This window comes from Archocentrus centrarchus, chromosome 12, assembly GCF_007364275.1.
Source record: "Archocentrus centrarchus isolate MPI-CPG fArcCen1 chromosome 12, fArcCen1, whole genome shotgun sequence".
In the NCBI taxonomy this organism is placed as follows: Eukaryota; Metazoa; Chordata; class Actinopteri; order Cichliformes; family Cichlidae; genus Archocentrus; species Archocentrus centrarchus.
Window position 1 is genome coordinate 1,954,144 of NC_044357.1, and position 23,821 is coordinate 1,977,964.

Sequence of the window (23,821 nt, forward strand, 5' to 3'; positions counted from 1 at the left end):
CACGAGGATGGTAATTTGAGGCCCTTAGCTCCTCATCTAAATTACATTACCTGCTAGATTATTGCAATTTTCCAGCTGTTTGCCTCCTCTGACCTTCATTACTGATATTACCTCCCTAAAGTCTTCAGTAGAGAGAGCTCTGTGTGCAATCTGAACTCTCCTTCTTGACCCTGAACACCCCACTCTTGCTGTTAATAATGATCGTGATGATTTGTATTCACGTTGTGCGTTCCTCGACCTGCAGCATATTACAGTGGCAGGAGTGAAATGCCTTTTCAATCATGGTTTAAAAATCAGAAGACAGTGCCAGTGCAGTAATTCGTTCTGAATCAGCAGTAGGATTCAAACTTAGCATTCTAATTTACTAATTAAAGCTGTAGTCGATTAGGAACATCAGTTTGCATCAAAAGTGTGGCACCTGATGACTAGTTGCTCCATCACTCACTTGCATGGACACCAACCCTGAAACCCCAGATCATCAGATTGCCCAAAAGGCCCCAGGCTGATAAGAGCAGATAACTTACTGTGAAGTCTGGTTCATAATCTCTATGGGAGCAACACACACAAATAGATGGGTAATAATTCGTGCAGTAGTAACAGACAAATAAACTACTAAAATTTCACTCGCCGGAACTGAACTGCAAATGTCTTTTCCAAGCTGTACCACAAAGCAAACCATTTTATTTGTCAGATAATTCCAGTAAAATGCTCCAAAAGGCATCATCACCACAAACACATCAAGAGATCCAGTCCAGTGGCTGGAATCAGCTATACTGTAGCTCCCTTTGCTAATCCACTGTGAAGTTGTTACAAAGCGGAAAGACAGAGGCCCAAACTGGTTTTCAGTGCTGTTTGGTAGCTTATTTTAGAGAAGCTTTTGCAGTTTCTTCATTAGCTTTATAAGATAAGATAAAAAGAATACTTAATTTATCCCATATGTGGAAAAATTTTCAGCCCTGTGGGTTGTTAGTTATGTTAAACTGGGATGCACCCATGGTAACTGATATGATACTGATCTTAACTGGGATGGTTTTTGGATAGCATGACTAACTGATTTGATTTCATTGTATCAATTTAATTGTTTTCTGTTCCAATACAAAGTGTGGCCAGTTACAGTTGTATGCCAGTGGTATTATCTCTGGCATATTCACCCAAGCATGGCAGGCTTATTGTATGAAAGTGGCTGACTTTCTGGAAAACTGAATGTGAATATTTACCTGATGCAGATGTTCAGATTTCCAAAAGTTCATTTTCCATCCTGATAGTGATTCTTGAAACATACGCAACTGAGCTTCTATAATCAGATCCTGGAGGAATTTTCATATATTTACAGAAACAAGCCACATAAATATGGATGTACACAAATGGAGAGTCTCATAAGGAGATGCAGGTTCTTTATAAACTGAGACTATAATTCCAGACCAGTTTTCTGTAGAGCAGCAGGATTAATACAACACCCAGTGGGATCTATGCGGTCGAACCATCTGCTGCCTTTTATTGGAGGAAGTTACATGCTGGGCAGAAAGGGTGCTGATTTTATCTCCCCTGTGTCAGTCTCATTTAGTTTGGATTATATCAAACGAGGGGAGGTTTATAACAGATTCAAAATATTACTGTATGATATACTGTTATGCAGTTGTTAGATTGTTATTAATTATAAGTGAATAATATGAAAATATGAAATCAGAAATGTATTGTTCTGTTCTATATTGTTCTCTTTCATTTCAAAGCAATTTACAACAAATTCTAGGATTATAATAACATTTTTATAAAATGGAACATTTATTCTTATCAAATAAACTGAAGCTGCTTTTGGGACCCACATACTAAAATGTTGGTTCAAAACAAGTTCATGAATTGCATAAAGTAAATTAAATTTGAGCAGTTACTGAAAAATGTTTTTTTTTAATTATTTTAGTGGTAAAGTAAAAATCACACTAAGATGTTTTTGGTCAGTGTGTATGTGTAAATATATAAACTAACATAAAGTGTGGCTTTCTGTATTTGAGCTGACCAAAATTATTCTGTTTTTAGCCCCAAAATGGATGAAGACTATCCAGATTTTTATACGTTTTACTTGTATAAATTTTACTTTCATTTTGACCTTTTCTTTCCATTGCTGTTTGGTTTGGTTATGTTAGCAAAACTACCTATATATAGATTAAGGAAAAGATTGTGGTTCAGTTTGAAAGGCATCCTTTTAAACCACATATTCCCCTCCTTCATTTTTTTTCTTACTGTGGTTATATGTCCTGGAACAGTGACTCCACCAGCAGAAAATATTTGGTTATGAATGCACTGCATCTGTTTCAGGCATTAGGATATATCTGGTTTACCAAGCAGGCTGAAAATGATGCTAAAGCCATATTGGGTGTGTTAAAATTTAACATCATGGCCTCCAGCCCACAGGTGTATGTGACGACTTGGGAATGAGTGTGTCAGTGTTAATGCTGATTACATCAGCAAAAGGAATTCTGCAGTGTGACATTTTATCTGCTGAGATTCATCAGTGAGTGGTTCTTCATGCTACAGCAAGACTGTTATCCCAAACACACAGTGTCAGAAACAGAGGTGTGTTTCAAAGCTAAAGAAAATTGAAAACTCAATAATGAAAAGAGCGAAGGAACAGGGTGGATGAAGAAGAGAAAACTGATGTCTTACATAAAGGAGAGGCAGAGATTTCTTGTTCCACCTCATCACATTGCCTCTGCTGCATCATCCAGCTTGGTGATGTAATCAGAAGGCTGGGCAGTGACAGACAGGAGTGCTGTGTGAGGCTAGCAGGGGTTTAATTGGAAGTTTATGGAAAGAAGGGAGGGTGTGTGGACACCAGCGGCAGCAGCAAGTTGCGCATTAACCAAAACCAATCAATCTGAATCAGGAAGAGTCAATCTAAGGACCTTTCATCTCTATAAAAAGATTGAGATACTAATTGTTACAAGTCCTCTTTATATTTAATATTCCCTTAAAAACATAGTTGACAATATATTAAATATGAGAAAAGCTCTTTATAGTAAAGATGAAAGTTATTTCTATGGAAGCCTGCTTCATTATGTGATTTATAAATTAACAAAGAAAAAGAGAAAAGTTTTTTTTTTAAGACACCACTCTCAGTGACCAAAGCTGCTCTTGGGGGTTTGTCTGGTGCACAAGATTATTTATTATAAATTCTGTAATCATATAGATCTGGTGTGGTATCTTGGAGCCAGGGACCTGAAGTGTGCAATCACACACTTAATACAGTTGAAATAGAAATGCAATGCCCTGCAACTAGTGAATTAGAGCTTCTTGTGATGTCAGGAATATTTTTCATAAATGTTCAGGGAGGTTGAGATCATGTGACTCTTTTGTCTTCTCTGGTTTTTAAGTTTATTTTTAATTTTTTTTAAATCTTTAAGGAGTGTTTGGGCTCTTTATCCTGCTGTTGTATGAATCCTCCACAATGATGCAGCCTAGAGCAAGAGTCCAACTCCAGAATGATCTTTCTGTCGCTACAATAAATTCCCATCATCCACAGTGGAATCCTGGTATGTCTTAGACCACCCCAAGTGTTGGACATGTTTCCTCTCCTGAGAAACTGTTTAAAAATTCTACTCATCCTTTTGGACCAATACTGATAACCAATCATTTATCTGATGTAACTTTGGCTCATCTTTATTTACCATAAGTTACCTTTTCATTTCTTCTTCATGGTGTAGTGGTTTACACATTCACTTGGTAAACAACAGGTCACTGGTTCAATTCCACCTGGAGACACAAATCCCCCTTGGGGTAGCACCTGTAGCTTCTGCCGCCACAGGTCCCAAAAGGGTGAGAGCTGTCCAGGATCGTGTTGAGGAGGCAGAGCAGGGGGGCCTTTGGCTCCTGGCTGATGCTCCTGCAGCCTGCTCTCTGGCACTGTTGAAGGTGCTCAGCAGGGGAAATCACCTGTGTTTACATCTATAAGAATTCTGCTCTAGTTTTCTACCATAGTCTTTTTGGCCTTTGGGTGCTGCTGAGCTGACAAGTGCATTCATTCTTTTAAATAACCCTATTATTAATTTGGCCACTTTTTTTGTTGTCTCTCTGATAGTGTTTTATTTTCCAGCCTACTATGACGGCCTCCCTCACGTGCACTTTGAGCCACATATTTAAAATTCCTGTGAAAAGCGTTAAAATAATTGAACACTTTGAATCAACTTCAGATATTATGTCTGCTTCATTTTCATTTTTTACTGAAGAACAAGGAAACAGGCCTCACCTGGTCATAAACCTGCTTGTCAGTTGATTAATACTTTTCAAATGGGGGACTATGGATGCAATTCCTAAACAGTTTATGCAAAACTTTTGTAAAACCCTTTTAATTAAAGCTGAAAGTCTGCACTTTAGTCACATATTGATTGTTTGATTTTTAAATACTGCTGAGGCGGTGTACAGAGGCACACTGTGTTCTGATTCAACAAATTATGGGCCGAACTTTACGTCAACTTCTCTCTGCTTTGTCTGTTTACTTCCAGAAAAAGAGCAGACAGGAAAGTTGTGGTGAGGGCAGCGGGGTCGAGATCCTGGAGAACAAACCCTACGAGGACGGCCCCGGTGGCTCTGGCCAGTACACTCACAAGGTGTATCACATCGGGAAACACATCCCTTCCTGGTTTTGTGCCATTCTGCCTCAAGCTGCCCTTCGAGTGGAGGAGGAGTCTTGGAACGCTTACCCGTATACACGAACCCGGTGAGGCAGCCACACATACAAAAAATAAAACAAGTCTGCTCTGAGACTTTCTAACAGCAAAATGATGCAATGTTGTTTCACACTGTAAAACCATCCCGGTGCCGTTTGTAAAACATCCACCCCGTGTTAATGCTTCAGCATGTATTACATCAGGTGATTGTTGGCTTTACTTAAAGTAGAAATGCGGACCTTTCAGACATAAAATGTTATTAATGGTTTTTATTATGTGGCCTCTCACATCCATAAATTTGAAGAATTACTTAACTTTCACTCAGTATTACTGAGGAGTGTTTTCTTTCCTTCTTTTAAAAAAATCTAACCATTTCAGCTGTGATCACATGTTCATTTGCTGCCAACTTGCAATATCATCCTGATGACTTCATCTGTTGGAACCAACTTGTCCTACTGCTTTCTCAGACCACAAAGCTTTTATAGTACATTTTTTGGCACCCATTCTGTCCAGTTGAGGAGCTTTATAAGTACTGTTTACAGGTGCTGCACTTCACTCAATCTCAATCTTTATCCTGATGCTCTGCTGCATTTTAAAGAAAATGTACATTTTGATAATAGCTTCTGTGTTAATTGGTACCTTTAACCATTTCCACTCTGCAGGTCCCTGTCTCTACCCCAGGCTGTATCTGTTATTAAAATACAATCCACTGCCATTTCTCAGTTCCACTTGAGAATATTTAGTTGCCTACACAGTGTGAGTGTGTACCAAGTTAAACTAATCTTGACTATCAGTGGGATGAAGAATACTGTTAACTGACATATGACACAACAGTGACTTCTACAAAGGTTTACTAGAATGCTTTTTTTTGGATGCTTAGGTTTTCTCTCTATTTGTATTCTTGATTATCTTTTTTTTTATGCTTCTGTATTCTGTAGTAGTTATATTTAGCTTTCTGCTATGGGTCTTCATTTCCTCACTGTATACGAGCTCCCTTTCATTTCTTTCATGCCTTTTGTTCCATGCTCCTGTTCTGAGGTTCTTCAGGTTCATTCTGTGTTTTGGTTTTGAGATGAGATTTATGTACAAGTGCCATAGCCTTTTGTTTTTGGTGTTATGTTTGCTTTCCTGGTGCTTATGAATTTCTGGTTATCCGTGCTTTTAGTTCCCTGCTGCTTGCTTTAGTTGACGATAGCTTTGTTAATTCCCTTTTGTGTTCCTGTTCTGTCCTTCCTGCCTTGTCCCCACGTTTGTTTGTCTTCTGTCTCTGTGTCAAGTTTACATGTTTGTGTCTTGGTCTCAGTGTTGGTTATTTCCTGTCTTATTTTGATAGTCTCTTGTCAGCAGTTCTTTGTATTTAGCTCTACTTAACCTGTCTCGTCATCTACGATTAGCCTCAGCCGTCCTCCCACCTGTTTCGTCTCCTCTCGTCTCCCCCTGTTTGCATTTATTGTCTCAGTCTCCCCTTGCCCTTTGTCGTGTTCTCCCTCATGGATGTGTCCCTCCTTGCAGTGTGTTTTCCTAGAAAATTCCCAGTTGTTGGATTATTTGTTCCTGACCTGGATTTCGTTGTATTTTACAAGTGCTCAGTAATGAAGCTGTTTTTGTGTCGCCTGCTGAGACGCATGGAGACACTTAGGGATCACTTTTCCATCCTCCATCTGTCTGTCTGTCTGTTACGCTTTCAGTGTCTCAGTAACTGTGCAACATATTGACTCCAAACTTGGAGGATAGATACGTATTGAAGAGTACAGCTGCAGAGCACAAGAACCATAACCTTATCTCTGACAAGCCTTTGAGCAGGCATGTTATTTGGAACATGAGCAAGACTTTACATCTGCTCTGCCAAGTCCTGCATTTTGGGTCCATCTCCTGTCTGCAACATAGATTCACCTCTAAATAGTGGGATTGTTCGGACCTTTCAGATTTATCACAGACATAAAGCCCTGTTTTAAAATCTTCTGTACATGGTTCTGGAAACTTACATGCATGCATATTAAAAAAAGAAAGAAAGTGAAATTATGTAAGGTGTCATATGCAGTGTAAACATTTCCCAAATTGTTTAAACCCTGATGTTCACTCAAATAAAAATCAGTCCAGGCAACTGTAAAATATATCAGTATAGACTATAATATTTACTAATGGTTCAATCCCCCAAATATTCTGTGAAATAAAGCAAAAAATACAGTCAGAAGAAATTATTTTCATCTAATATGTTTTGGGGAAGTATGTAAAGGAAGAGGTTAGAAAAGAGTGGGACAGTCAGGGAGATGAAAGTAGACATGAGTACTGGGAGGCCAGGAGACAGAAAATAGTGAGTTGTATGTGAGGCTGTGGATACTAAGGAAGGAGAAAAGGACTTGTATTGATTGGCTAGGTAAGCTGGAAAGAATGTAACGAAGAGAGTGCAGGCAGGGTCGAGTGGCTGGATATGAGTGTCAGGGGTGATTTGTGACCGAAGGAGAGCAGCAAGAGTGGAAGGGAAGGTTTACAAGATGGTAGTAAGACCTGCTATGATGTATGGTTTGGAGACGGTAGCACTGGAGGTGGCAGATCTGTGCAGAGGATACAGGTGGCGGATAGAGGTGGGTATAATGGCCAAAGGATGTTGAATATGGAGCTGCCAGGCAGGAGGAAAAGAGGAAGACCACAGAGAAAATTCATAGATGTAATGAAGGAGGACATGCATAGGGTTGGTGTGACAGAGGAGGATGCTAGATGAGATGGAGGCAGATGATCTGATGTGGCGACGCCTGAAGGGAGCAGCCAAAAGAAAAAGATGTTTTGGCAGCTCTGTTCTGAGAGCTCCCTGCCTTATAATGCCTATATGTGGAATTCATAATGAAGAGCACACCTATAATGTGCTTACATGGAAAGCCTGAGCTTGGGAGAACAGCAGCAGGACTCCAGTGCAGAACAGAGCAAGCATCAATGACTGCATGACACTGATTAAGTCAGACAGCATGAAGCGTTCAGCTGGGGTGAAGGGGGGTTTCAAAGCAGCTTTAATGGCATGGCCTCTGAGATTTACCAAATGTTTGCATAAAAGGGTGTCAGCTTGCTTTTCCTTGATTGTAGCTAACTGAACTAATTGATGATGTATTCTAATTTGTTGTAGTAAATGGACTTGTACTTTCAGAGTGTTTCTTCACTCCATTTGAGCACTCAAAGCACTTTCTTACTATAAGAATCATTCACCCATTCATCTATACAGTCATACAAGTGCTCTTTTCTGTGCCTAAGCCCTTTATCTAACATTCACACACACTCAAACTCTGATGGATGCATCAACAGCAACTCAGGGTTCAGTATCTTGCCCAAGGTTACTTTGATATACAGACTAGGGGAACTGGGGATTGAACCACTGACCTTCAAACTTGTAGATGATCCGCTCTATCTCGTGAGCCACAGCCGCCCACAGTACATCTCTTACCATATTTCTTTGCCATCTGCAACAATAATGTCTTTTTCTTTTCTCAGGTATACCTGTCCCTTTGTTGAGAAATTCTCCATAGACATTGAGACTTATTATAAACCAGATACTGGAAATCAAGTGGATGTCTTCAATCTGTCCTCTGCTGAGAAAAGACAGAGGACTATTGGTAAGTTTATTACCATGCACACTCAAAAACTCACCCTCTGCACCATTACTCTAAAATTGGGCCTTTGGGATCAACTGCCTGGTCGTCGTCTCCTCATAAGCAGGATCAGAAATCGAATTTACACACAGTTATTTGCAATGAAAAGGCTGACAGTGTGATGCAGAGGGGATGTAGGCTGTGGAGTGTGAGAGCTTGTGTTGAGCCTCTGCATACTAAAATTCACTGGGGTGCAGGGAAAATGTGCAGTCGGCTCCAGACACGTTCCCTGCAGGGACTGATTACATAAAAGACACACACATAAAATCACACACTGTTCCTGAGGTGGGTGAGGACATTGAGACATACCTACTGCTTGGATCTGCCTCAGTTTAGCATTTCATTATGTTTTTGTTTCCCTTGTAGACCCCATAGACATAGTCAAGGACTACATACCTCCTCATGAGTACCTGGTGGAAGAAGACCCTAAGCTGTATCAGTCAGTCAAAACTAAACGGGGTCCACTGTCAGAGGACTGGATTGAGGAGATCAACCAGAATCTGGGCCGGAGTCCTGTCATGTGTGCCTACAAGCTGTGCAAAGTGGAGTTCAGATACTGGGGCATGCAGTCCAAGATTGAGCGCTTCATACACGATGTGGGTATGTCTGGGAGGGGATGTGTGTTTATGGGAGTCAGCTCTTACAGTTAAACCCAAGGAGACAGAAATATTCCTGAAAAATGAGGAAAAACTCAGAAAAGTCAACGAACTCCCTCAAATTCAGGAATAACCTTGGAATAAAGTGTCTTTCATTGCTGAGCAAGTCTATAAAGAAAACATCTTATTTCTGTTAATGATTAACCACTGATAACGTAAAAAAAAAAAACACTCTCTGAGTGGGAGATACTGAAAAAAAAAGAAAGGATCAAAGTTTGAGGTGAATCTAAGAAAAAATGGAAGTAAATATAGAAGCACAACAGATAAAAATGCAAACGCTACCTGAGAAAGTGTAGAAAGTGTCTGAGAGGCAGGAGCAGAGAGAGGTATCTGGCTCCCCGAGATAACAGAGCAGACTGGATTAATTTCCTGCCAGTGTTGGTCCTGTTTCTGTTTTATTGCTGTGATCTGAGAGTGTTTATACACTTCCACAGCCCTCGGCACGCTCCCTCACAGCATTTACTTCCAGACTAGTGAAACAGCAGCTCCTCTATCTTCATGATATTCTCAAACAGTGGTCCAATCAGCACGTCTTCAATCACAAAATGTGATTTTCCTCCCCGACACTCCCACTGCATGCACAGCCACTGCGGCCTTTCGCTGAACTTTATGTTTATGCTAATCTGCACTTGTTTACTGAGCTTCTACCCTAAAACCTTCACAGGGTCTTCATCTGCATCTCTCCTGATTCATGAATTCATCACATACCAGCTCTGATACACATGGCCGTTTTAAATTGTGCCTAATGGGTGTTTGAGATGCATAATATGATTAACTTTTTCATCTTTATTTTGAGTGTGTATATAGGCGGTTAAATCTCTTTTGACAGATTATATATTTATAGTGATATAAGTAGCAATAAACCAATTTATAGTGTTTTTTAGCTTCCTAAAAAAGATGAATAAAGATAAGTTTATACTTTATCTTGGATATTGGAAATTTGTTACAGCGGTTAAAAAACAATAGCTGAATTAAAATTAAGAAACACAGCAGACTTACAGTGTAGCAAACAGCTGACATAGAAGGGTAAATAAACATTATAGGATTGATGCTGATACCGATATTTCAATATTCCAATATATCAGCCAATACTTTTTTCTTTCTGGTACAACACACGTACCACTTTTGTAGTTTTGAGCCCACTTAAACAATTCATTGTAGCACTAATTTGTGGTTGTTGTTCCTGAAGGCCTGCGTAAAGTCATGGTTCGAGCCCACCGGCAGGCGTGGTGCTGGCAGGACGAGTGGTACGGCCTGACCATCGAGGACATCAGGCAGCTGGAGCTGGAGACCCAGCTGGCTTTGGCTAAGAAGATGGCCCAGTACAGCCTGAATGAGGGAGGGGGAACGGAAGCCAACAGCTCCTTCATTAGCCAGGAGCAGGAGCAGGGAGCAGAGACGGTGTCCTTGGCTGCAGAGGAAGAGGGAGCAGGAGGCAAGCTTGGAGATTCACTTGAGACAAGGGGGGAACTCACAAAGCAGTGGTCAACATCCTCAAGATCCTCCAACAGGTCATCAAAGCGAGGAGGTGAGGAGGCCCTTCTGGTTTTTGCCTTCTTTATTGGCTTTTCCCACAATCTGTATATGATGTTTGCACTGATATCTTGAATTACAGTGTGACTGTTGACAAAAGCTGGGATATACCAACTTTAATCTTTGTGTGTGCAGGCAGTCCATCTCATCAGAGCATTTCAGAGTGGAGGATGCAGAGCATTGCCCGGGACTCAGATGACAGCACGGACGATGAGTTCTTTGATGCTCATGGTAAAACCCATCAGCTTAAAATACATTATAAACAGCTCACGAGCCAGTGGATTTATTCAGTATTTTACACATGCGCAGTTTCTATTGTGTTAAAGACTTTTACATTTCAGCCGTACCCGCTTTTTCAATTTAGCATCTGGGCGTTATCTTGAAAGATTAATTAATGTGTTGTCATATCTGTGTGTCTTTGGGCTGATAAATATTAACCCCGGACAAACTCAAGGTTATTAATCCTGCTTGCTTCTCTTAATGTTCTCATTCAGGCCTGTAGGTATTTATCCCTGAAATGTTAATTAGTGAATGTTATCAGACCGTTAAAGTTGGAGGAATTATTCTGCCATACAGAGTCTTACAAATTCATTTTTAAATGCCCTAACATGTTTATCATATTATATTTTTTAATTAATTCATTAGAAATTTTTTCTGAGAAAAAATGTATAATAATTACTGTAAGGCTAGTCTGAGTGCACTAACATCTTCATATACTCATTCACTTTATTAGGTACACCTTTTTAACTGCTCATTAGTGCAAATATCGAATCTGTCACAGCAGCAACCTTTAGGCATGTAGCTTCAGAATAAGGAAGAAAGGTGATTTAAATTTGAAAGGTAGCATGGATAATTTTTGCATTGTTTGAGTATCTTATTACAAATCTTAGGTGCCTAACCTTTGATCAGTACTGGATGCCATGGAATAGGAACCTCTGAGACAGGGCCCTGTAGGCACGTCTTTAAACAAGACCTTCAGAGACTTTAAGGAGGTTTGAGGTTTCAAAGGGAGCCAGCCTTTTGAGAATCATAAATGATAGACTGCCTTTTCAAAGAGTGCATAAACAGGAGTCATCTTTGATGTGATTTAGGTTATTTAATCTGTGTTGTGAAGCTGATTGCTTTGATGATCGGAGAAGTGTCTCATTACATTAGAGCCCTTCTGTGTATCTTGCAGAGGACTTTTCTGATAATGAAGAGCTATTTTCCAAGGAAATCACCAAGTGGAGCTCAAACGATCTGATGGACAAAATAGAAACAATAGAAGTGGAGGATGAAGGACAAGGTTAGTGACTGTTAATATACTTGCTTATAAAGTGTATACCAACACAAACAAAGAACAAACACTGGGCTTCATTTACTGATGTGTAAAAAACAGAAATCACAGCTGGAGTCATGAAATGTTTAACACACACACACACACACACACACCATCGTGTGTGTGTTAAGGAAAGCAAAAAAAAGAAGGAAGACTACGAGATCAGCCTGACGGCAGTTCCTGGGCAAACATCCAAATGGAAAACTTATGGATGTGCACAGTTCAAGGTTCGTGTCTCTGCACTTTCTGTGAACAGACAGATGTAGTCACCATGACATCACCCACTGGCTGGTGGGCTACAACATTTTGAAGCCATTTGGTCTTTGCCATCATGTTTTTGTTTGCAGTGACACACGAGGAGTGCATCTATTTAAGAATCAGAGGATGTAATACGACAACATCATGCAGGTTTAACACACGTCTGCAGTGGCTTTACTCTGTGTCACTTCAGCCTCTTTCTGCAGCACCAGAGGGGAATTTAGTGTCACAGAGACGTCATTCAGCATCAAATAGAGGAAAGAGCTAAAAGTAGCTCTAATGGCAGCCCCAGAAAGCGGCTAAATGTTTTACACGTAAATGAACGACAGGACTACAGGACTCAGACTTACAGTTTAAGTCATCTTTTTTCATCAGTGATGATGATTTATGTTTTCACAGAAACCTTGTATCAGGAGTCGGTGGTCGGGGAGTATGCCGTCAATGAGGAGACACAAATAGAGGTAGCATTTCTCTCTTACACACTCTTAATTAAAGAGCTTGTAGATGGTGCTGTTCCTTCTACATTAGCTTCCTGTCGCCCTGCCAGTAAAGTGAAATTAGAATCCAGTCTCCACTGCAGTTGCTGCTCTGTTCAAAACCAAACTTGGCCCAAAAGTTTATTTCATGAGTGAAGATTAAAATTTGGGCTCTTCTTGTTCAGTGTTGTTTCCTTAAAAGCCAAAAACATCGTTAGGGATTCTTTAAAATTAAATCTAATTGTGGCTAGCTCACCCCTGCTCTACTCTATAGCATAGTTAATATACTTGATTATTTTGAATTAATGGCACATTTCATAGGAAAATATTGTGCTTTCTTGTTATTTTACAGAAAACTATTTAAATCTTTGATAATGATGGTCTGAGTCCCAGCTCCTCCTCTTGCATGTTACAGTGTCCTACTCCTTTTAAGTACTATTTTCCTGTTCTCCCTTCCTTCTTTCCTTCCTTCCTTCATCCCTATCAACCTACTGTTATTTTCCCCACTTTTTTCCTTTCTGTCTTACCTGCAGGACTGTTCTTCCCAGCAATGTCTCCAGCCTTCCAAAATTCATGTCCTCATTCTGGTCCTGCATGGAGGCAACATACTGGACACCGGCTCAGGTACAGAACAACCTTGCAAATTTTCCCCACAGTCCAACTAATTGCGATATTCCTTATAGATTAGTTTGACTATTTTTGGATTAATTGATTGTTTATAATTAAAAGACCCTACCCCAAACTACTGAATTTATGACATAAAGAGAACATAATGTTAATGTTCAAACACTTTGAGGGTTGAAGTTGTAAGTTAAACTGTGTCTATACTTTTAATCATAATGTAGGAAAAACACAAACCTCTTGGAAGCTAATCAGAGAAGTTTAGCATTAACTTTTATCTCTGCACACTAATGCAATTCACAATTTATTGTGGTTAAGCACCTTTAAATGAAATACCCGTGCATATATAAAGGGCAATAATTAGTGGTTTCATTTGTTTAAATGGACAAAAACATAGGATAAAGAGGAAACAATGACACAATTTGTAAAGGAGATGTTTGTATGCACTGCAGGTCTTCTATTGTTCTTATGATTTTAGTTTTGGGCAGTGATTAATAATGAGCCTTTCATTATCATGAAGGAGAACAGAACAGCAAGCAGGGAGATGTAAACACGCTAAGTGGGGCTTTTGAGACTGTGATGAGGGTCCATTATCCTGCAGCGCTGGGTCGCATTGCCATCCGGATGGTCCCCTGTCCCGCTGTGTGTGTCGAAGCATTCTCTCTAGTGTCCAAGTGAGCAAGCAACATCATAATAACATGCAGTTATACATGGACGACCTGATCACAGACATAAAGCCCACTTCTCTCTGCTCTTCAGTCTTAGCCCCTACAGCTACGACGAGAGTTGTCTGTCCAGCAGTCAGGACCATATTCCACTGGCCGCTCTTCCTCTTTTGGCTACTTCTGCACCGCAGTACCAAGACGCTGTGGCAACCGTCATCTTACGAGCTAATCAGGTGTACGGCGACTTCATCCGATCTTTAGAAGGAGCTTCTTTTAATGGCCAGGTTGGGTTTCTGTCTCAGTGGCTTGGCACTGCTTGAACAGATAAAGCTGATTTATTTGTGTACATATTCATGTTTTTGTGCTTTGCCTTATCATACAGGTGTGTGTTATTGGGGACTGTGTTGGGGGCATTCTGGGCTTTGATGCGCTGTGCAGCAGTTCTGTGACGGTATCAGAAAGCCAAAACAGCAGCAGACGGGGCAGTGCCATTAGTGTCCAGGTATCAACTTCAATTCTCTGACGTCACACCAGGCTGTTGATACCGCAGACTGTATATAAAAGATGGCTGTAGCTTCTGGGTCTGAAAAGTGAAGCAAATATTGAAGTCTTAAAAATGCATTTTTTTCTAATAGCCTGTGTACGTCTGACTTTTAAAAAGAAGTCTGTAAAGAAGTCTTGCTAAACATTTGCCCAATGAGGTTTTAATCACTAAGCCTAAGTCCTGCTGAACACAACCTTATGTTCATTTTATACATTATGGTCCCCACTGGTGTCAAAGAGGATGATGAAACAGGGCATGCTTAAAGACAGGCCGACCGTAACGGTGCAGTGGCCCTCAGTTTGTCAGTTTCAAATAGCTCAAATGCTGATAGCTAAAACGCTCAGCTCGAGGCTTCAAAAATGTGACTTTGCAAACCAACAGGTGACGTCACAGTGGCTACATCCATCTTTTATATACAGTCCATTGATGATACCAGCAGCTGTGTCTGGCTATGCTAAAATACGCACAAAACTAGCCAACATGTTCATTGCATTTCATTCTCGCATTAATGTGCAGTCTCGCTTTATTTGAACTTGTCTGACAATTTTCATCTGTGTGTGTGTCCGTGAGAGAGCAATGGTGTGGCTTATTCTGTAGTAATGTGTTGTCAAATGCAATACAGTGTGGTAAAACATGTAGATTTAGGGGGAAAAATGGGAAGAAAATGCATACAGTAAATGTAACGAGACTCTGAAGCCATGCTAGTGGGTCTATGAAACTATACACAGCATGGCACAGCAGGGCTTTGAGCTAAATGCTAAAATAGTGCAGCCTAGTTTAGCATATTATAATGTTACATATATTAGTAGGTAATAATTACAAAGTGCATGCAATGATGATGAGACTGTAATTAGTTTTGGAGGTGCACTATTTGGTCATGAACCCAACTAATGGCTATTAAAATTCATTCTGAGGGGATGATTCATGCAGTGGTTGCCACATATTTTCAGCTTTGCCTGAGAAAAGTCAGAGTTACCGAAGATCTTAAGTTCCATTTGATGGGTACTCGGGGAATTTTTGATTTCTATACCGGTAAAATTAAAATGTGACAAAAAGTCAGAAGTGCAATGATCTTGTAACACAGTAAATGCATTTTCATATTTTGTTCTCCTATATAGAAAAAAGCAACTGTCCAAAACTAAACCACCCTTAATTATCACTTTAAAAAAAATGAGGTTCACATATCAGGTCCAACTCGCTATGGTAACATGTTTTCCTTTCTTTTGTCATTTATGAGGTCTCCAATTATTTTATTTTTTTTGAGGAATCTCAGGACTGTGAATGTTGCTGCAAAATTTTATGACCATCCTCCTGATAGTTGCCAAAATACAGTGAAAGGCAAAATGATGGCCAACTAACCCACAGTGTGACAGTGCAGCATGGCTATTACAGACACTATTTGTAGGTTCCCCATACAGCATAGAAGACACAAGCAAAGTGGTGAAAGAGGAGGTTGATGGGTCGATTCCTTGAACTGTGCTGGTAGCTTTGCTAAAAACTTGTGGGAAACTTTTAATCACACATTTGACCGTGTCCCCTTCATTCCTTTCTCTCAGGACACAGACCTTCTTTCCCCTGGTATTGTCATAAACAGCGTCTCTTCTTCCTCGCCATCCCTTGAAGGAAGCCGCCATCTCAGCCGCAGCAACATTGACATCCCTCAGTGCTCGGGGCCTGATGACCCCAAGAAGCAACTTCCACGCAAACGCAGTGACTCCTCCACGTATGAGCTGGACACCATCAAACACCACCAAGCCTTCCTGTCCAGGTGAGACACAGAACTTGGAACAAATGGCATTAAATCTTCAAAATTTTCTTCTAATGCTTGTTATATTTTTTCTCTCTGAGCAGCCTTCACTCCAGCGTTCTCCACAGGGAGGCTGGATCCCGACGCTCCAGCAACAGCACCATGTTGGAGGGAGGATCCTTGGGGAAATTCGAATTTGAGGTGACTGACTTCTTCCTGTTTGGCTCTCCTCTGGGGCTGGTGCTTGCACTGAGGAAGACTGTGGTGCCAACTTTAGATGGTGAGGAAGGGTTTTTTCCTTTTTCTTTTTTTTTTTTTTGTAGCTATCAGTGTTTTGCTGTTGGTTTATTATGATATATCACACAGGTCAAAGCAGGAAGTGGCTATTTGTAACACATGGGGTTTCGTCCTGTGTGAAATGCATATCTCCAGCAGCTGGGAAGCAGGTGTCAAGGGTCAGAAGTCATGCTTTTGATCTCAAAGGCTGAAAAAGACTATTACGTGATAGAAGAGCTTACACGGCCACAAGTCTGACTGCACTGTGTCCTTTGAGGTTTTAAAGAAAGAGGTTACTGACCTGCAGCTGTTGGGTTAACATCTGGACTGTTTTCTACGTAGATATCATCATAGTTGTTTTGTTTCATTTCTTTGTTTATGACGCCGTTTATTTCTCATGGTTTTCTACTACATTATAGGAGAAAATGAAATACAAACTAAAACTAAAAGCTAAGAACAGGAAACAGAGGCTACATGTGTTGCTGGCCCTGGTCTCTCATACTATACCTATTATGAAAAATAGCCTGAAATAATTTGATTGTAGTGAAGTATGTGCAGAAACAATAGCAGTGTGTAGAAAAACACAATGAGTGTTTTTGGTTGGCAGTGTCCTGTGTTACCAGTCACAGCAGTATCTTCATTTAAAGCCTCTTTTCAACTCTCACTGTGTGTCCTGCTCCAGTGTCGGCTCTGCGTCCAGCCTGCCAGCAGGTTTACAACTTGTTTCACGCAGCCGACCCCTCCGCCTCCCGTCTCGAGCCTCTCCTGGACAAGAGGTTCTACCTGCTGCCTCCCTTTAGCGTCCCCCGCTATCAGCGCTTTCCTCTGGGTGATGGACACTCAGCTCTCTTGGGTAAGTCCACATACACACACAGAAACACACACTTCCCGAGACATTTCACTGCAGCAGAATTTTATATAATAAAAGTTGCTGAGATTTTTTTTTTTTTTTTATCCCTTGTCTGGCTCCTTAGTTGAGACTGTGCAGAGTAACCCTCAGCTTCTGATGGAGTCTGGCAGTACAGCATCACACCGCAGCCAGGAAAGCACTGTCAGTGAGACCTCCATCCCGGTGCCTGTCCTCAACTGGCAGACCTCCCAGAGCCACACAGAGAGTGTGCATCTGTACTCTTTATCTCCTTTATCCTATTTTTGTTCTTCTAACGCAGTCTGGGTTTGGTTAAAACTAGAGCCCCAGTGATTTAGGAGTTTTGAGACTATTACTGATATTTGGTGATTTAAAAATCCGATATACAGTATTTTCCATAAATATTTCTTTCTTTCATCCACATGACACATAAACAGATTTCCCTAACATTTGTTATGTGGAGTTATTTACTTTCTGTGTTGGTGGTGTATTGCCAACAATGAAGTTGCAGAGTGCCTCCTGGTGGGCAAACTAGGCAACGTCATCACTCATGACACGGTTCTTTCCTCTTTCCTTTTTAAATTTTTATCTATAGGCTGTTATAAATGCTGATACCGATAGATTGGCAAATATCTAATATCACCCAATAATATTAGCCAACTTGGGCACCAGGTAAAGCAAAAATAATGTTTTAATAGAAGAAGAAGAAGAAGAAGAAACAGCCTTTATTGTCCCACAGAGGGGAAATTTGGGTGTAACAGCAGCCGCAGTTATTATAAATATAAGTAAAAATATAATAATTCCTGGATCTCCTAGATCTTATTGTAGGTTGAACCAACATATATTTTTGCTATAAGATCACTGAACCAAACAAATTAATTTTCTGTCAGACTTTATTTTGAGCTTCAATCAGTTGATTAGCTATCTGGTTGCAGCCTTACCATTTTGGTTCACTCTAACAGCTCTCGTAGCATATTTTTCTGCCACTGTAGACGCTCAGATTTTCTTTTCTTCTTAGAGAAATTAAGTTTGCTCTGCAACAAATGATAAACAGAGTTCTGTGACTATCTGGTGAAATTAGTGCTGATATTTCCTTCAGGAGACCAAAGACAGCGCTAAAAGAGAGTGACTATCACTTTCATTTATGAAGTGGCCAGAAATATTCCTCATATCAACTTAAAAGGTCATATGTTGTATTTATAACATGTTTATGTTTGCCCGAGTGATAATAAACATTCAAAGTTTAAATTGCTGTTTAATTTATTCATAATCATAGAAATATTCAATCATATTTGGATAAAGAATATGACTCGAACTCCTCTGTGTCCACAGCGGACACTCTTCACTCACATACTCTTGTTGACAGCCAGCACCCATCATCAGCATCACCAGGGCTTCCTCACCTTCGCTGCAACCGTAGAGCCAGCGAGGCCAGCCTAGCCAGCCAGGTGTCAGGCTTAGCAGACTCTTACACTGCCTCCAACATCGCCACAAGTAAGTTGACCTCTACCCTTGTGTGTCTGACCTAAGTTTTGGTCTAGAAACTGAGAGTTGACATGTTGACGTTCTCATTTCCTCCCTCCAAACATCCCTTAGCAAACAAATGTGAAGTGAGCCACGCTAAAAGGCCCAGTCTGCTGTCACAGCTGCATCTACCCTGCCATAGATTTGCCTCTCGGAGCACACCCCCTCGGTTGCGCAAGAAAATTCGTCAGGTTTTTCCGAGACCCAACGGTGTGGAGTCTGAGCAGAGCTCGGACGTTAGCTCTGACATGACTTCTGACATGACCTCTGACCTCACCGATGTCACTTCTGACATCACTGACATCAGCTCGGCGCCCCCGTCACCCGGGGTGCTGAAGAACATAGAGAAAGGTACTCTGGGAGTTGTAGTAAGAGGATCTGAGGGTCATTCCCTGTGCTCTTTCCTTCCTCGTCTGGCCTCTTCCTCTCTCTCAAATAGTACTCCCAAGTAGTTCCAGTAATTACACTGGAGGTCCATAATCCTTCTTGTAAGTCTTGTGTGGTTCCTTGAGAACCATTGTTTTCCTTTACAACAGTGATTCCCAACCTCAGCAGGTGTTTTTGCTGTTGGCAGAAAATGGAAATCTCAATAAATAATTAACAATAATATATATCTATACATTTGCATTAACATGGACATGTTTTTCTTATTTTCTGACATGGTGGATGCTGATAATAAACATGGCCAAAGTTTCAAATAATGAGGTATCTGTAAATGATCCCTATGAGCCTAACGCCCAGGCTTTACGCTGCTCAGTTTGAGACTTTTTTTTTCCTGGCTCTTACATCTATATAACACCACCGAGCAGATATCCCTAATATGGTCATCTCAGTCATGCAGAAGGCCCACCCACCTGTTGATCAAACCTTCTGTTTGCGAGAGGCAGCCAGTCACAAGAAAGGTGTCTTAAGGAAGCCTGAAGCAAGCTAACACAGCTTGTTTCAGACAGAGACTGCACCAAAGCCCATTATGAGTAGGTTTGGATGATTTAGAACTATGAATATGGAAAGAGTCCAAGAATAAATAAATGGAGCTAAAAAAGAGCATAATATGTCCCCTTTATGTAGGAAAAAAATGGTAATAAAAATTGATGTGATACAATTTTTTTTAGTTCAAAGATCATTTACTAAATTCATCATATCATCACAACACAACGTGGAAGTATAGCTTCACCACAATGAGTCACATATATAATAGTTTATAATAACATTCATTGGGACCATGTTTGGAGCATATTGTGGTGTAGATGGAGAGATATTTGACTGCTGTGGGGATACATCACTGATTAAGTTTGGGAACCACTACAAGCCAAAAAAAAAAAAAAGAGAATGAACAGTTGCTTTTGTACGAGTGTGCACTTTAAACCTTTCTACTTCTCACCACTGTGCATTTCTGTTTGTATGTTTGTAGTTCTAACCCTAGTGCGTCTTAGTCAAACCTTCACTGAAAAACACCATAAACTCAGATCAGCATGTGGATGCTCTGACTGTGTGCTTTCCCCCTCTTGCTGCTGTAGTTGCCTCTCGGTGGTGGGGCAGTAAGAGGATGGACTTCACTCTGTACTGTCCCGATGCCCTGACAGCGTTTCCAACGGTGGCTCTGCCTCATCTGTTCCATGCCTCCTACTGGGAGTCTACGGATGTTGTCTCATTTATACTCAGACAGGTTCTCTTTCAATTGATTTTAATTCCTTTGATCAGACTTGAAAATGTGTTGAGAGCTTTAATTGCTGGTTTTCACTTATGTGTTTCAATTATGTAGTTCCTCAGGTGACAATTTAGGTTTGTTCCACCTCTCCGTACTAAAATATCTCAACTAATAGATGGATTACTATGAAATACGGCGCAGATATTAATGTTTCCCAGAGAAGTAATCCTGCCGATGTTGTGGACTCCTCTGAATCTGATATATGAGAAAGGCTCTTCTGATTAGTGTTAGATTAGAAACTGCTAAAAACTTTGTACATTCACTGTTGCCCGAGTCTTCCGATTTTCCATATTTTGGTCTATATTATATTTTAAGATTTTTATTTGAATATTGAGCCCCATTCCTTCACAGAAAATCTGGTGCAATAAGCTTAACAGACTTTCTAGATTTCTTTTTTTTTGGGTCTTTTGCTGCTGCAGGTAATGAGACATGAGAATTCCAGTATTTTGGAGCTGGATGGTAAAGAAGTGTCTGAATTCACTCCTTCAAAACCTCGAGAGAAGTGGCTCAGAAAGAGGACTCACGTTAAACTTCGGGTAAGATGTCTTTATGGTGCATCTCCCGCAGACAAAGGGAAGGTAAAAATTCTTAAATGTAGATGTGGAGATTGTGCCGATTTTCCCTATTTTAGAAGGGCACAGATTTGGTTTCAGAGGTATTTCAGCAGAGGCATAAAATGAAGAAAAAAAAAACAATGTGGAAAATCCAACATGAGAGCCCCTGAGAGACTCCTTTATCAGCACAAACTGCTAACACATGGGAGTTTTTTGGGGAGCCTGCTGATCCTGTGACCTGATTTACCATTAGTAAGCACAAATGTAGCGGTTTCAAGTTATAGTAATTACGACAAGATTAAAACATCCATAATCTCACTAGCAAAGCTTTAAACACAATAAACTATTTCCATCTCATCTACAAAGGACCTCTCTTTGCATTATCTTTGACTGATAAGAATAATGCGTAGATTAAAAAGTGACTTTGAATAAGGAAGGACAATTCTTGTTTATTTGAAGCTGCTGTATTTCCCAGTAATATGACTGCTGTGGCTGTATGGGCTGTGCTAGATACGCACCCTTCATCTCTGTTTTAGAGCTCTGGGGAATTGATATGTCACACGTACTAGGGCAAAAAGCACAAGCCTGGAAATTTCATAAGCATTTGAAATGATGTCATCTAATACAACAGATATCTCACAAAATAACAGAGTCAAATTTTTCTTTCTTGTTTGTTTCCCATGAATTCTCTCAGCCTTCATCCTGGACCACTAAATGTGGACTGGACTAAAATGTATAACATAGCACAACATTTAATGGTTACCAGGGTAAAACAGTCACTACATTTGTCAGAATTTTTATTTGTGATTGTATTTTACTTCAGTTGAACAGTTCAGTCACTTCTCCACTAAATAAAATCACCAAAAAGTTGACCAAGTAGATAACGGTAGTCCCAAAGATGTCTAAGAGGCATTTCTCAGGGCACTTCAGATGAGCTTATAAACATCTCAGTCAAGCTTTTCTCATCTTGAGAAAGCAGAGAAGGGAAACTGATTTCCTGTTTCATTTGCTTCTTCTCAGAATGTGACAGCTAATCACCGCGTGAATGACGCCGTGTTCACAGAGGACGGAGCGCAGGCGCTGATGGGACGTTTCATGTATGGTCCTCTGGACATGGTCACACTGACCGGAGAAAAGGTAAAGACTGACATGTTTGGCATGCTTGGAACCAAAAAAAAAAACAAAAAACAAAAAAAAAAACAAACAGATGCTTTATATTCAAGCCGTGCTGTGGGTTTCTTGCAGATTGACATTCACATCATGACCCAGCCTCCCTCTGGAGAGTGGGTGCACTTTGACACAGAGCTCACTAACAACAGTGGACGCGTCTCTTACGTACTCCCTGAGAGCAGAAGGCTGGGTATCGGGGTGTATCCTGTCAAAATGGTGGTCAGGTATGCAAAGTTGTAGTCATTTCCCAAAAAGAGGTACATGTATATGTTCCTTCATATTTACCAGCCTCTCCTCTGCTGTTTCTCTAACAGGGGCGACCACACATTTGCAGACAGCTACCTTACTATAGTACCACGAGGAACGGAGTTTGTTGTATTCAGCATTGACGGGTCGTTTGCTGCCAGTGTGTCTATAATGGGGAGTGACCCTAAGGTTCGAGCTGGGGCTGTGGATGTGGTGAGGTAAGGAGAATACCAGCATGCTTGGTAGGAGTACTACTCTGCAGTAATAGATAGTATACAACATCTAGATAGTGCCAGTCACAAAACTGACTCAAACCAGGCTGCTGCAGGATGTTGTGTTGGCAGCTTCTGCTCTGTGCTGTATGGTGGGAATCACACATGCAGATATGAGCTGCTCATCTTCTCTGCATCTCACACAGAACCACAAATCTCACATTTTTGACCCACTGGCTAGAGACCAGATTTCAGTCTGGTCTAAAGTCCATCCCTTGTATATAAATTCACAGGATCTTATTCACGAGTGACAGAAAGAGGGGCTGGTGGATTAGTGCAGATTAGTGCTGCTAAATAAATAAATAAATAAAGCAACACAACAATTCAGAAGCTGGTCAGAAACGTCACACAATCCAAAACATTCCTCGCCACAGAGAAGGCATTAGAATAATTAGTAGTTTTGACTGGTGCTGTATCTTGTGCATATTTATGTGATGGAATGAAAGAATATTTGATTTTCTGAACAACACATAGGCAGTCATCTTCATTTATCGTTAGTATATCAGTCAGCTAAATGTGACTCCTTCTCAACTGATTTTTATTCCTCATTGTTTGCAGGTATTGGCAGGACTTGGGTTATTTGATAGTGTATGTCACAGGCCGTCCTGACATGCAGAAGCAGCGCGTGGTAGCCTGGCTCTCCCAGCATAACTTTCCTCACGGCATCGTCTCTTTCTGCGACGGCCTGGTGCATGACCCCCTCCGACACAAAGCCAACTTCCTCAAGTCCCTCATCAACGAGGTAAGTGGAGCCGGGGAGAGTCCGGAACAGCGATACAATGAAATCCTTGCAGTGTCTAAAAAGCCAAACTCTTTGTCTTTGATTAGGCCCACATGAGGATCTTTGCAGCCTATGGCTCCACCAAGGACATCTCAGTGTATACTTCTATTGGCCTTCCTCCGTCTCACATCTACATAGTGGGAAGGCCCACGAAGAAAATGCAGCACCAGTGCCAGGTGTGCAGTAAATCTTGATAGGAAAGGGTTGTGCTGAATTATAAAGTAGTCCACAATGAAAGAAAGATAAGTGCTTCAGAAAATACATTATCTGAGTAGGTCTAGTTTCCAGGCCTGTTTTCTATAGGC

At 40.7% G+C, this 23,821-nt stretch overlaps 1 protein-coding gene across 1 annotated transcript in view; it reads left to right on the plus strand.

Annotated features, from left to right (window-relative positions):
- pitpnm2 (phosphatidylinositol transfer protein, membrane-associated 2) overlaps positions 1–23,821 on the plus strand; it is a 38,627-nt gene that overhangs the window by 7,900 nt on the left and 6,906 nt on the right. Inside the window, exons 2-25 of the mRNA XM_030743213.1 lie at positions 4,497–4,711; positions 8,142–8,263; positions 8,666–8,899; positions 10,145–10,483; positions 10,624–10,719; positions 11,666–11,773; positions 12,464–12,525; positions 13,074–13,164; positions 13,682–13,835; positions 13,921–14,110; positions 14,209–14,328; positions 15,927–16,138; positions 16,222–16,397; positions 17,076–17,246; positions 17,368–17,508; positions 18,594–18,755; positions 18,858–19,136; positions 20,303–20,451; positions 20,913–21,029; positions 22,068–22,184; positions 22,293–22,441; positions 22,532–22,681; positions 23,294–23,477; positions 23,564–23,692. Of these exons, the coding sequence (XP_030599073.1) occupies positions 4,497–4,711; positions 8,142–8,263; positions 8,666–8,899; positions 10,145–10,483; positions 10,624–10,719; positions 11,666–11,773; positions 12,464–12,525; positions 13,074–13,164; positions 13,682–13,835; positions 13,921–14,110; positions 14,209–14,328; positions 15,927–16,138; positions 16,222–16,397; positions 17,076–17,246; positions 17,368–17,508; positions 18,594–18,755; positions 18,858–19,136; positions 20,303–20,451; positions 20,913–21,029; positions 22,068–22,184; positions 22,293–22,441; positions 22,532–22,681; positions 23,294–23,477; positions 23,564–23,692 (3,867 nt within the window). The remainder of the gene's footprint in view (positions 1–4,496; positions 4,712–8,141; positions 8,264–8,665; positions 8,900–10,144; positions 10,484–10,623; positions 10,720–11,665; positions 11,774–12,463; positions 12,526–13,073; positions 13,165–13,681; positions 13,836–13,920; positions 14,111–14,208; positions 14,329–15,926; positions 16,139–16,221; positions 16,398–17,075; positions 17,247–17,367; positions 17,509–18,593; positions 18,756–18,857; positions 19,137–20,302; positions 20,452–20,912; positions 21,030–22,067; positions 22,185–22,292; positions 22,442–22,531; positions 22,682–23,293; positions 23,478–23,563; positions 23,693–23,821) is intronic.